Source organism: Psammomys obesus, unplaced genomic scaffold (genome assembly GCF_907164565.1).
Source record: "Psammomys obesus unplaced genomic scaffold, mPsaObe1.curated_primary_1811, whole genome shotgun sequence".
Taxonomy (NCBI): domain Eukaryota; kingdom Metazoa; phylum Chordata; class Mammalia; order Rodentia; family Muridae; genus Psammomys; species Psammomys obesus.
Genome location: NW_026591086.1, coordinates 59,961,036 through 59,974,749, shown reverse-complemented (window position 1 = coordinate 59,974,749; position 13,714 = coordinate 59,961,036). Strand labels below are relative to the sequence as shown.

At 44.3% G+C, this 13,714-nt stretch overlaps 1 protein-coding gene across 1 annotated transcript in view; it reads left to right on the top strand.

Annotated features, from left to right (window-relative positions):
• The window catches only part of Nalcn (sodium leak channel, non-selective), a 273,950-nt gene extending 263,247 nt beyond the window's left edge, over positions 1–10,703 (top strand). The window contains exons 42-46 of the mRNA XM_055609597.1: positions 286–443; positions 1,729–1,879; positions 3,482–3,631; positions 6,539–6,656; positions 8,997–10,703. Of these exons, the coding sequence (XP_055465572.1) occupies positions 286–443; positions 1,729–1,879; positions 3,482–3,631; positions 6,539–6,656; positions 8,997–9,190 (771 nt within the window). The 3' untranslated portion in view covers positions 9,191–10,703. The remainder of the gene's footprint in view (positions 1–285; positions 444–1,728; positions 1,880–3,481; positions 3,632–6,538; positions 6,657–8,996) is intronic.
• The last annotated feature ends 3,011 nt before the right edge of the window (positions 10,704–13,714 follow it).

The following is a 13,714-nucleotide window of genomic DNA, read 5'->3' as shown; positions in this document are numbered from 1 at the left end:
CCCAGGACCAGAAGAGCAGAAGGTTAGTGCTTTGTACTTCACACCACATGCTTAGTACACATCATTCTACCCAGCTTTCAAGGAGACCAGTGACTTTCTTTCTGTCCGGTGCTGTTTCTGTTGGTGAATCCCTGCCTCTGCCTCCTTGGTGTTGTGGTTATAAGTCTGAGCCACCAGTTCTGGCTCAGAAATTCATTTTCTTGTGTATGTTTCCCTATAAAAAGAGACTCCCACCCAGTGAATCCCTAGAGGCCCCTTGATGACTTACCTTGCTGTTTCATCCAGGGTGTGATCCCCACCTTCCGAGTGAAGTTCCTGCTACGGCTGCTGCGTGGGAGGCTGGAAGTGGACCTTGATAAAGACAAGCTCCTTTTTAAGCACATGTGCTATGAGATGGAGAGGCTGCACAATGGTGGTGATGTCACCTTCCATGATGTCCTGAGGTATGAAGCTGGTCCCACAGCCCAGGGTCAGAGATTCACTGAGGCCAGAAATGAAATGTGTGACACAGAGGCCCTTCAGTTAACAAGAATGTTTAAAGCCTGAGTTGTCATGCTGCCCAGGTTACAATGCAAGGGCATGTATTCTAGGCATGAAATAGTCTTTCTCATTGCCCCATAATGATCATATATGATCAGTGCCTCACACAAGAAGGATAAGAATCAGTGGCCTTCACTCCAGAAGGAAAACACAGTTCTGCCTCTTAATTAGGGGATAAGGGTGTGTTATCCTGCAAGAGTTAAGTGCCTTGTTAGGGATAGTTGGTTCCATGGTCAATGTGGAGCTAAAATCCAGATATTCTCACTTGGGTGAGTCTGGAAGAATGTGCCCACCTGCTCTGTAGTAACTAACCCTGTTGCTTGAAGCACTACATTTTCTGTGTCCTATGAGCACCAGGCAGGACAAAGGTTCAAAGTCAGTCCCTCTGAGGAGCATCTGTGTTAATATCGTTGAGCCACTGTGCTGAATTCCCAGCAATAGACGTTATTACTCGTGGGTCTAGAAGCAGGAAACCTGAAGACAATGGCTGGGTTGATTCCTTGTGAGGCTGTGAGGAAGAATCTGTTCCAACCCTCTCCTGGAGCAACCAGCGGCTTCTTGTAACCAGTTATCTTGGATTAAGCCCATCTTAACTAGGTCTGAAGTGAACTCTAGACATCCTGAAGCTCTTGACAGAAATCTTAAAATATCATTTATGCTCCAGAAAAATTCCTGTCAAGGTACAATGTCATTTGACCTCAACTGCATAGTATTTAATGGCTAAAATAGAACTTATGGCCCATATCAAAGAAACTGAAATATTATTTCAACATAATTGATTTCCTTCATAACAGTGTGTGAAACATTATTGTAAGGAACCCTTCACAATGTTCCCTGCCAGAGGGACCTATGACACAGAAGCTGTCTAGAACCCTTGACCTGGCATGTTAAATGTTGGGCATTGTCATACATTTGGGGGGTCATTCAGGTAAATAAAACTTAAAAGAAGAAAAAGAGCCAGAGCAGCAAAGGAAAGGCCTCAGGGAAAGTCCCTCCAGTTATCCATTTTGCCTCTTGCTATGGTTTCAGCCACAAATAAGCTAAAGATCAGAGAAAGGCAGGGCAAGACTCTGTGTGGGTGAGAAAGAGTGCCATGACTCTCAGAATGCTGCTCTTGAGGTGGCACAGTGGTTTTAGGTTGACCAGGAGGCACCCAGCCTGACTGTTGTTACTGCTCCCATCTTCCAGCATGCTGTCCTACCGCTCTGTAGACATCAGGAAGAGCCTGCAGTTGGAGGAGCTACTGGCAAGGGAGCAGCTGGAGTACACCATAGAGGAGGAGGTGGCTAAGCAGACGATTCGCATGTGGCTGAAGAAGTGCTTAAAACGCATCCGGGCTGTGAGTGGTTCCTTTCCTGGGGCTGTGATTGAAAAAAAACATTCTGACAAAAGAAACTTAAATGAGAAAGACTTATCCTGGCTCACAGTTCAAGGGTACAGTTCGTTATGGAGGGAAAAACAAAATGGCAGGAGCTTAATCACATATGTGCTATGTAATCACTTATCTACAATCAGGAATTGGAGAGGGTGGATGAATACCAGCATTCGTCCTACTTTCAACATCTTACATACTCCAGGACCCCTTGCTCAGAGATTGGTCTCACTAACAATTATGATGAGTGTTCCCCAACATCTGTAATCAAGAAAATCCCCACAAGCAGGACCAGGGGTCCATCTCTCAAGTGACTCTGGATTACTGTCCAGTTGATAATTAACACTGGCCATCACACGCATGCACACACACTCAGAGAAAAAGGGGCAAAGAGAAGGGCCTGATAGCCCTTAAAATGCATCTTCTTCATCCACGCATTGTGTGGCTGCTGCTGCAGCTTTAACTCTGTTCTGGCTTCAGCTCATTCCCCTCAGCAGGCTCCACCACACATTTCAGTTGAATCAAATTTGTATAACATGAAGGCTTAAAAAGCAATTTGTGAATATTAAAATATTTATGATCTCCACTTATTAAACTCAACTGTATGAAATCCCCAAAATACCTAGAGACAGAATTTACAAAACTATTTTTATATTGCTGTGAAAAGTTTTACCATATGGTTTATCATGCTGTTTGGTCTCTAAAGACCACCTCTCGTGGAATTTTAAATATGTGCCTGCTGCCTCCTGAACTGTAAATTTGGGTGATACTCTAAAGTATTAACGAATATGTACTCTATTAGCATATGCTGTTTCCAGCGAGTACTTCTATTGGGTAATTAACATTTATAAATGCTTTTGTCTTATGCTTCACATACAGAGAAGAAAGGCAAACTACTCCATATATACTTCCTGTAATGCAGTTAGTTATGTAAGATTTGCTTGATCCTGGCTTTCAGAACAACACCCACTTCAAAAATGTGCATTTCCTTAGAGGAAAAAGTTCCCAAAAAGAAACACCCCCTTGCCTCCTAGAGGAAGGTAAACTGCCTACTACAGCCCAGTCACAGCAAGACCACCACAGCTCTGGTTCCATGGGTCACAAATGTCCTGCTGGGATCTTAAGAGGGAAGCCTTGGCCAGGAACAGAGGTTGCTGCTGGATTGACCTGGCAGATTGACCTACAAAGTCATGAACTAACACAGAAGTCAAAGTTTCCTTCTTATCTACTTAGCACTCTTGTGCCTAGGACTTTCCATGGGAGACAGTGGCTGCAGTGGTTAAATGAGAATAAAATTAAATAATGAGGGAGAAGAGAACACCCACATTAATACTCTTAAATAACATAAACTGGCATTGATGAGCCTAACAATCCAGTGGTTGTACAAGTGGAAAAGACAGGATGTTTCTGATCTCTAGGACTTGTATATCAATCTAACATCCTCAAAACTAATTCAAAATCCTTGGAAATTCCTAAGAGGTCGGCAGTCTCATTGATCTTCGAGAAGCCATGGCTTGGTGGGAACGGGCAGAGGCTGGGCCCGTTCCCCTTACTCAGCCTCTTCTTTAGAAACAGCAACAGTCATGCAGCATCATCCACAGCCTGAGGGAGAGCCAGCAGCAAGAGCTGAGCCGGTTCCTGAACCCTCCCAGCATCGAGACCACCCAGCCAAGTGAGGACAGCCACGCCGGCAGCCAGGACCACAGCACGCAACCTGAGGTAGAGACAAAGGCACCCTTCATCCGAGGGCATTCCGTGGGAGTCGATGCTGGTCACGTAGAAATTTCAAACAAAGTGGCAGTGTTTCTTGCATGACCTTTGTTGCAAAAGAATCCGAAATAACAAGCATGTATCTATTCCAGATGTTTTTATTTTTGTCATTTATAATTCAGTTGAGATTGGTTAGTAAGACCATATAGTTTGCACAGTATGTTAGTCAGCTTTCTGTTACTAAACAAAATACATGAGAAAATCAGCTGAGAAGCAGGAAAGGTTCACTTGGCTCAGGGTTTCGGACTTTTCAGCCCAGGGTGGAGAGAGTATGTGGGAAAGTGTGGTGGCCAGGGAGCGAGTGAGACAGGAATGGGTGGGACCCCAAGTCCTCTTTAAGTACAGCCCTCTTTCCTCCCACTAGGCTCCATCGCCCAAACATTTTACCACCTCTGGTTAGTGTCTTAGGCTGGACACCACGCCGTCAACTTCTGGGCCATTCAAGATCTGAACTACAGAATACATATACTAAAAATGGTTAATATCCTGAGTGGTTTTTCCTTGCTTCTTTTGTCTAAAAGTTCAATATTACCATAATAGTTTAGCTTGAGCATACAAATATCATAGAAATTTGCAGTAAATCTAGAAAAATGGATGCACTTGGCTTTCAATCCTCTTCAATAATCAAATGCATTGGATATTCACTCTTTCTCATTTGGGCATTATAGGAGCATATAAAATTTGGGAAAAATGACTTGAGGAGCTTCTGTCTATTAAAACACAGCTAATGCCATTTTTCAAAGTTATTCTATATGCCTATTAAGACAAACAAACAGAATTTCTAGCATCTGTGAGAGCCCTGTGCTATGAGAAACAGCTGGCAGGAAGGTCCCGCCCCTTTGTGTGGCTGCAATAATGATTTGATGCTAATCACATGGAGTCCATCCAGCATACTGTGAAGTGCCTCCAGCTGTGCTGAGTTCATGGCGCACAGAAACACAGTCAGAGGAAGGGGCAAAGTGAAGCATAGGCCTCCATGGCCCAGGAGAGGCTCCAAAAGGACCTGTTGTGCCATGTTCCAGTTTTGTGTGAGTTTCATGAATCCCTACAAGAAACCACAAATCACTTGCCTCCTTCTCCATAGATGTCTATGGGGACAGCCAGCAAAAGAGGTAAAAAGAAAGATCACAGTGGAACTGCCAGAGTCTGACCCAAACACATCTGGAAATTCCTTATCAGGAAAAGCCAGATCAGGTTGAGACAGACACTAAACAGGACCAACGATGGAGAGGAAATACTGATTGCAGAGCTGTCAAAGGGGTAGCCCCAAAATTGTGTGGAGGGGCTGTGTTTAAAGTTGTATAAAAACCAAGACAGTTGGGGGAGGGGTTCGAGAGACTGCTGCTATTGCAGAGAATCCAAGTGCAGTTCTAAGCACACACATCTGACAGCTCACAATCACCCACAGCCTAGCTCCAGGGCATCTGATACCCTCACCTGGCCCCTATGGGTACTTGGGGGCCACACCACACACACACACACACACACACACACACTAAATCTAACAAAAAATTGATAACAATGGTTAGGGAAGAGCAAGGTTCCAGGTGAGCTAGGGATGGAGGCAAAGTCTCTAGGAGTGCTCAGCATCCAGCAGTCCCAAGTTCCAGCTTCCTCAGGGCATATCATAGAGTTCTATCTGCCAAGATGCATATTCTGGAGCTCCTGATTCTGACCTTTAAGCTGACAAAAGTTCATGTCCATCCCTGACACCCTATCTCTTCCTATAGTGCCATCTTCTTGCCTCATTTTCCAACCAAGTTATAAGAAATAATTGAGCAGAGGCAGACGGATCCCTGTGAGTTTAAGGCAGCCTGGTCTACAAAACAAGTCCAGTACAGCCAAGACTACACAGAGAGACCCTGTCTCAAACCTGCCCCCTCCACCCACCCCCAAAAATAAATAAAAAGAAAAAAAAGAGAATCAGTGATATCCTCAGGCTTGAAAAGAGTAGAGGGTAGGCAAAACTCAGGAATGGTCAAGAAAAGACACTACCTAGAGAAGTGTGTTTCTGCCAGTCCCTTATGGTTCCTCAGCTTCCTTTGACTCTTTTACCCATTTTCACATTTAATTTCCCTTTTGTGGACACTGAATGCCTGTTATTCTTTTCAGACATACCTACTCCTTTCTTATAACATAAAGTGGGCCTACCTCCATGTAGAGCGGGGAGAGCAGCATTATACATGGTGTTTGTCTTTCTGTACTTACTTTACTTCACTTAGCTGCCTCTGGTCCCACTCACATTTCAGGTTCTGATGTTCTAAGAAAAGTACGTTTCCTATAGCATATTGTTGTTTTCTCCTTGCTCTGAAAAAAATACTTTACAACAGCAACGTAAGGGTAAAAAGAGTTTATTTGGGTTCACTGTGTGAGGGTGTGGTCCATCATAGCAGGGAATGGGTGATAGAGAGAGCGTGAGGCAGTTGGCCACTTTGCATCCACAGTCACGTAGCAGAGATGAATGCTGCTGCTCCACTCACCTTCTCCTTTTTATTAATGGCCGTCCATACTCAGGGTGGGTCTTCCACCTCAGTTAAGCCTTCCCAGAAGTGTTCTCAAACAAGGCCAGAGGTGTGTCTCCTCAGTGACTCTCAGTCCTATCACTGTCACATGTAGTCTTCACATATCTCTGATATATTTCAAAATAACTAGAAAAGCCACAAGGTTCCATACACATAGAAATGATAGACATATGAGGTGCCAGAGTGGAAATTATCCTGATTTCATCACTGTGTGCTATAAATGTGACAATTACCAGACTGTTCTCCATAAAGCTGTACAAGTATTTGTAACAAATTAAGCATTTGGATTTTTTAAGAGAAAGACCCACATGTGACTAATTCTTCTCCCATGCAGACAAGCAGTCAGCAGCAACTCTTGAGCCCTACTCTGTCAGACAGAGGAGGAAGTAGGCAGGATGCAGCAGATCCTGGAAAACCCCAAAGGAAGTTCGGGCAATGGCGTCTGCCCTCAGGTAGGTACATCAAACATTTCTCTACCTACTGGGGACAGTTAAGAGGAATTTTCTCTCTTTGTTTATGTTGGGTATTAGATTTTATTTAATATTCAGGTCAGTATTAGTCAGCTTTCTGTTATAATAACTTCTGCCTGAGCAAATCCACTTAAAAGCTGGAAAGGTTTATTGGCTCACTTTGTTGGAGGTTTCAGCCCACAGTCAGTCAGTCTGTTGCTACTGGGCTGATAATAATGCTGCAGAACATAGTGGGGATGCATGCTGAGGAAGCTGCTCATCTTACTACAACCAGAAGCCAAGAGAAAGAGGAAGAGATCCCACAATGTTCTCCCAGGCATGATCCCTACTAGGTGCCTCCTTTTAAAAGTTCTACAGCTTCCCAACAGCATAAGCTAGGACAAGCCTCCAACACCTTTCCACTGGGGACATTTCAGGCCCAAACAGGGTGTGTACCTGATTGCTATAGACAGGGAAACTATGAAACGTATTCCCTTATCAGAAACATTCTCCTCACAGTGACTTCTATAAACATAACTATATTGGCCCTCATTTGCAGCTGCCATCGCTGGGAAGACGGCACCTGTTAACAAAATGAGCCAAGATCCAGAAAGAGAGGAGGAAGAGGTTTCCAAGGGCTTCCTGGGTACAGTCAAGGCATCTTAAATATGGGCAAAGCTTATCTAAGAAGGAATGGGTAGCTATGACCTTCAGATAAACCATGGAGTTCTCAGAGAAGGCTCAGGTCCCACTCTATCGCAACACATGCTGTGTAGCTGAGCTTATCACCACCCTGACACCCCCTTTATCTCAATGACAGCAGTGATAATGACAGCCCTTCACATAGCTCTGACCACTGTGCACCAGCCTCTACTCCAAGGCTATTGCCTGAGTTTCTTCACTCAAGCCTCACCATTCTTTTAATGTCCCACACTTTACTGATGGAGTAAGAGAGTTTTCTTCTGAGGAATGTGAGGTACCAGGATGATCTCATGAAGGAACACTCAGCAATAAGGAAAGAACAATTCTACACACAGCTGGGTCTCCTCTCTCTTGAATTCTGAGCAGATGGTGAATTAAGGCCTCATTCTCTCCTTTAAACCATGCTCAACTTCAACCTAAACAAGTGAGAATGGGTGGCTCTGAGCCGTCTTCTGCCACAAGTCTCTTCACAAGGCAGATGGCAACACAGTTTACATTCTGAAGCCAGAGGTGTGCCGTGGCTCTTAAAGCTACCACAAGGATAGAGCTGGTGAGGGATCAGAGATAACATTTGTCTGATCTAAGCAAAGCTAGGAGTGGTAGGAAATAGGGCTGAGTAGGTGCTGGAGCCACAGTGTCGAAAAACTGAAGTGACAGACTGGGAAGTTTCAGTTTCATCCTATGGGCAATTAGGAGGGAGAGATTAAAGATTTATGAGCAAGAGATGACATTTGCACTCTAGGCTGTAGGAAGACTGATGTGGAGACACAGTCAAGAGACAAGCTTGCCTCTGACAGTGTCCGGAGGAAGGTGACAAGCTACAGGATATTACAGCAAGCTGGACACTAGTGGTCAGGTCATGGTCCACACTGCCAGTCCAACACACGCGTATAAGAGAGATGACGTGGGAACAATGTCCCTCCTTGGTATTCACATAAATGGGTGACAGAGACATGCTGTCAAAACGCCAACAGTAGTACTTGTCTGTGTAGACTCTTCAAGAGTGGGATAACACAGAGACAAATGCCAGAAACATACTAAGTGCAAGGGGCAAAGGGAAAGAAGAGAGCATCGTAAGGAGGTGCCAGGCACCCACTGCACTGTCCGCTCTTCTCCTTAACCCATCTTAAGCCGCCCAGCAGTGCAGTGAGGACGTTTGCATGCTCTTTATTCTACCATGAGGAAAAGTTAGGCTCAGAGACACGCAACTGCCAGTGACCTCATGTTTGCAAATTACACATAGGACCCAAGACCAAGGCAACGGAAAGCCAAAGCCACGTGTGCTTTCCACACCTGCCTCTCCTTACCTCAAACCACACTACACTCGCTTCCTCTGTTTTCCTAATGAACGCCAGCTCATACATACCACTGCAACACTTCCATTTTACAAAAATTGGGGCTGTTTGTGTTTTCTGCTTTCCTTAAAGTAAAAGGAACCAGGGGCATATTTTCCTAAGAGCTATTATTAGACACCCGTGAACACAATTTTAATAAAACGATTGGAAAGAATCTTACTTAACATCTGAGATAGGATTTGGGAGCCAAAAGCACCACTGCTGAGAGTATCATGATTTCCCAGGAACGGCTGAGTCATGCTGAAACAGCAACCAGTTGACAACAGGGCTCTCCTTAATTTCACAGCCCCCAAACCAATAAGCCACTCGGTGTCTTCTGTTAACCTGCGGTTCGGAGGAAGGACAACAATGAAGTCGGTGGTGTGCAAGATGAACCCCATGCCTGATACGGCTTCCTGTGGCTCTGAAGTTAAGAAGTGGTGGACCAGGCAGCTGACCGTGGAGAGCGACGAGAGTGGGGATGACCTTCTGGATATCTAGATGGGAACCCAGACAAAGGAAGTCAGAGGGTCAAAACTGCTACCTAACAGGAAACACCATCATTCGGCAAGCAAACTGTAATTGCTATACACTGAATTTCACCTGGGCATTGGGTTTCCTAAATTGAGTTTTGTCTGTTTGTAGGAATGTTCTATCAAAGAGTATGATGTTGTGGGATTCTTGTTATGTATTAAAGAAAATTTGGGCTGATGCTATAGGCCAGTGAAAGATCACTTGCCCAACATGTGCGAAGCCCTGTGTTTGAATCCCAGAAACACAAGAAAATGTGTATAATGCAGTATTGATTGTATTAGCATCAATGCTAGATGTATATCAAGCATCCGTGCATCCTGTCCGTGTAAGCTAAGATGTATTCACCTGTACTCCTGTGTGATATTACTTCTCCCAACGAGCGCTAAGGCCGAAGTGGCCCATATTTGTAGTGCAGGAGTTACAGCTCTAGTTCACTTTCCCCGCTTGCAATAGTCATACTTCCCTTGGGAGAAACTATTTATGATTGATCTGAAAAGGTCAGCACTGAGTTCGTGCTAAAATGATAGCAGCGTCAAAACTACAGATTTTGAATTTTTAAAAGCATATTCCTTTTCTCGTTATTTTTTAAGATATGCAAGAAGTTCTTAAGAATCAGAGCAATTTGATTTCTCTCTCCAAGTTCTCTAATGGAAGTGTTTCCTGCCCCCAAGAAAGTAGTGCAGGTAGGTCTCATATAAAGGGACTGGCCCAGATGCTAACTGGTGTAAAACCAACCTGTAGGTGTGTTACTTTGGGGACATGATGAGACAAAAATATTTTGAAATCTTTAAAAGTTCTCTGACTAACTGAGCTTAGAAAACAGAGTAAAAGCATTAGACTCCACTTGGCTAAATGTTTTGCATTTGGGAGGGTCTCGTGCACGGCATGACTCACCTTTGCTGCAGGCATTTTGCTATGACTCAACAGGAATATTATGGGTTGGCACTAACCCCCCATTGCAATGCTAGGGTCAACGTCACTTCCCTGCTGCCAGGGTCACCTATGGAGATAACAGGCGGGTGTGGGGCTATCTCTGACTCCATTTGGGAAATACCACAGTGTAACTGTATTTTTTCCCACATGTCATTGGTGCATGTACTCATGGAAACTTAGACCAACAAAATTATCAGAAAACACTGATGGAACCTGGCTGGGCAGGGGCCTCGCTGAGTTGTCATTATCAGTTGCAAGCCTGATATTCAGATTATTTTAAGAGACTGAGTATGTGAAAGCCTCTAACACGTAGGCTGCTTTATGATGCCCTTTTCTATATTTAACATTCTTCAAATAGCTAAACATCATGGCCTCTCTACACAAAAAAAGTGATGTTATGTGACTATCTGTTGCTTATACAATTACTTGTGACTGTGATGTAACTGGCAATTCAAGTGTGTGCAGCCAAGGGGGATTTTTATTTGGTTTTATGTTTGCTCAGCATTTGATTTTTGTGTATAAAAACAAAATAAATATTGTATGTGCAAAAGAGTTTACTGTGACCTGGTTATCATTTTTAAAACCTTTCCTTGTATGTGTATGGAATGGGATACTCTTAGCTGGCATTTTGCAAAACCTATATAGAATATTCAGTCCATACTTGGTTGGCAAAAACTCTGTCCCTAATAACCAGTTAAGGTCAATTCTCAGAGCCAGGAAGTTCTTCTTCAAGGTGGCGCTGACACGGCTGAGTGACCATTGTACGTCTTTCAAACACATGTTGAGGCAGAGAAAGCAATCATGGCCAGACCATGGGTTGGAATGAGTGCTAAAGGAAGGGGAAAAAAGTTTTTTGGTTTTTTGTCTGTTTGTTTGTTTTTATTAGCTCATTCTATTGAGTAATACAGCTTCACTCCCACTAAACACTGGGCTTTTCTTCCTCGCAAGTCTGGAACGAACACTCAGAAAAGCATCACCATCACGCACTCTGTAGTGAAGCAAAGACAGAGCACACCATTGTAGTCAAAGCCACAGCATCCCCGCGTGTTCAGTTAGGACAGCAGACGTGGTCTTGACCATTTTAGTCGCCTCTGAGTGACTAAAGCATGTGGATTACCTGAAGCAGACAGAACACAGGTCAGTAAAATTAAGTATTGCACCTTTTAGATTTTACCGAATGGAATATGCAGGATTGGGTGATACAGATGGAAAACTCGGGCCACCCATGTTCCTTGGTCCTCAGAGGGCCAGTCACAGTGACAGTCCTGTCATCGTGCCACCCTTAATTAAGGACACTGGAAATCCTGAGTGGTGGAATGCTTTGTGTAGACCCCCTGAGAGAAAACAGACCACACAGACCTTGTCTGTGTGGCAATTCAAAGGGGCTCAATGGGATAGGATGAAACAGAAATTGTGTGTGATGCCATTCAGATATTCCTAGTCGCTTCCAGATCAGCGCCCATGTTCAGTAGCTCTCTGACTACACCCTCAAGATGCTAAATACAATAAGGGCACATTGATGGAAAGTGACTATTAAAAGGACTTCCATAAATGGTGGGAACTAGAAAAGATCGTCCTAAGTGAGGCAACCCAGAAGCACAAAGACACACATGGTATATACAATGTGTGTTATACACACTTATAAGTGGATATTAACCATATAATATAGAATAAAACTACTAAAATCCACAGCCCTAACGAAGCTAAACAACAAGGAGGACCCTAGGGAAGATGACTAATCCGTATTCAGGATAAACATAGGAAATAGGAGAAGACAAGGAACAGGACAGGAACCTTCCACAGAGGACCTCTGAAAGACTCTACCCACCAGGATATCAAAGGAGATACTGAGACTCATAGCCAAACTTTGGTCTGAGTGCCGGAATCCTTATGGAAGAAGAGGGGGATAGAAAGACCTGCATGGGACAGGAACTCCACAAGGAGAACAACAGAGCCAAAATACCTGGCCCAGGGGGGGCCTGCAGAGACTGATACTCCAACTGAGGACCATGCATGGAGAGGACTTAGACCCTGTGTTCAAAGGAAGCCCATGGCAGCTCAGTTTCCAAGTGGGTTTCCTAGTAAGGGAAACAGGGACTGTCTCTTACATGAACTCAGTGGCTGGCTCTTTGATCACCTCCCCCTTGGGGGAGCAGCCTTGCCAGGCCACAGAGGAAGAGGATGCAACCAGTCCTGATGAGACATGATAAGCTAGGGTCAGATAGAAGGGGAAGAGGCCCTCCCCAATCAGTGGACTAGGGAAAGAGAACAGGGGAGAAGAGAGAGGGTGTGTGGGACTGGGAAGAGACAAGGGAGGGGGCTGTAGGGAGGATACAAAGTAAATAAATCGTAATAAATAAATATATATATATATAATTAAATTTAAAAGAAAAAGAATAAGACTTGCATAAATGTGGCTTCTAAGACAGACATGCCTGCATGTCTTTCACTGTTAGATGTGGTTAGAGATTTGTGGGTCTGATATCTTATGTGTCACAAAACTGACAGTTTTGTGGTTTCTTACAAAGCTATTCAATGGATCCTAAAATTTGAACTAAGCAAAAGCAGCATATCACTAATTGAGGCTGGGGTGGAATAAGGGAAACTGTTTTCTTGCTTGCTATTATAGGCTGGCATCCCCGATGAACAGCAAGGTTGAAGTCCTCTGTCGCCTGTGAAGGAGCTCTTTGGAAATGCAGTATTACAGGGGTAATTACTGAGACCCTCATACGTGATAGGGCACAGTCTCGTATGTGAGTGGGGCACATCAGTTCAGTAAGACTGGCCTCCTAGTGAGAAGCAGCACCCAGGGAGCAAAACGCCCTGTGGAGACACTGGCATGCAGGGAAGGAGGGAGCAAAACGCCCTATGGAGACACTGGCATGCAGGGAAGGAGGCCAGGCAAGATGGAGGCAGAGGCTGGAAGGACGCTGCCATCAGCCACACTCGAAGCCACAGGAGTGGCAAGAGCCAAGGAGGGCTGCTCCCAAAGGCTCCAAAGAGCCTAACCTGCTACTACCATGCATTTCAACTGGTAGGTAGCAGAATTCGAGTGAGCAAACATCTGCTGTTTAAGGCCACCTAGTTTGTGGTGCTTTATGACAGTAGCCCTGGGACATTCATACACTGCTCCAACTCATTCCTGCCCCCAAAGATGGTTCAATTACCCTAGTGTGCCACGAAATCCAGTTCTGAAAATACCAGTATAGATCCAAGATTTATTTGTGTGTTTGTTGAGATATTTTTTAGGGTCTTATATAATGCAGGATGGCCTTGAAGTTTGCATTTAGCTAAGAATAACCTTGAACTCCTGATCTTCCTGCTTCCACCTGTCAAATGCTGGAACTGCATGCTTGTGTCACCAGGCTTAAACAAATGAGTCTTGGAGACTGACTGACTTTTCAAGCCCTGCATTTACTGGTTCCCCTCTATGGAATCTTGGATGAGTATCAGATTCACCTTATGCTGCAATTCAATACCTTAAAAATAAAAGGCAAGAGAAGAAACATTTTTCATTTACTTGAGGGTTTGACCAGTCTGTTAAATGGACAGTCTGGG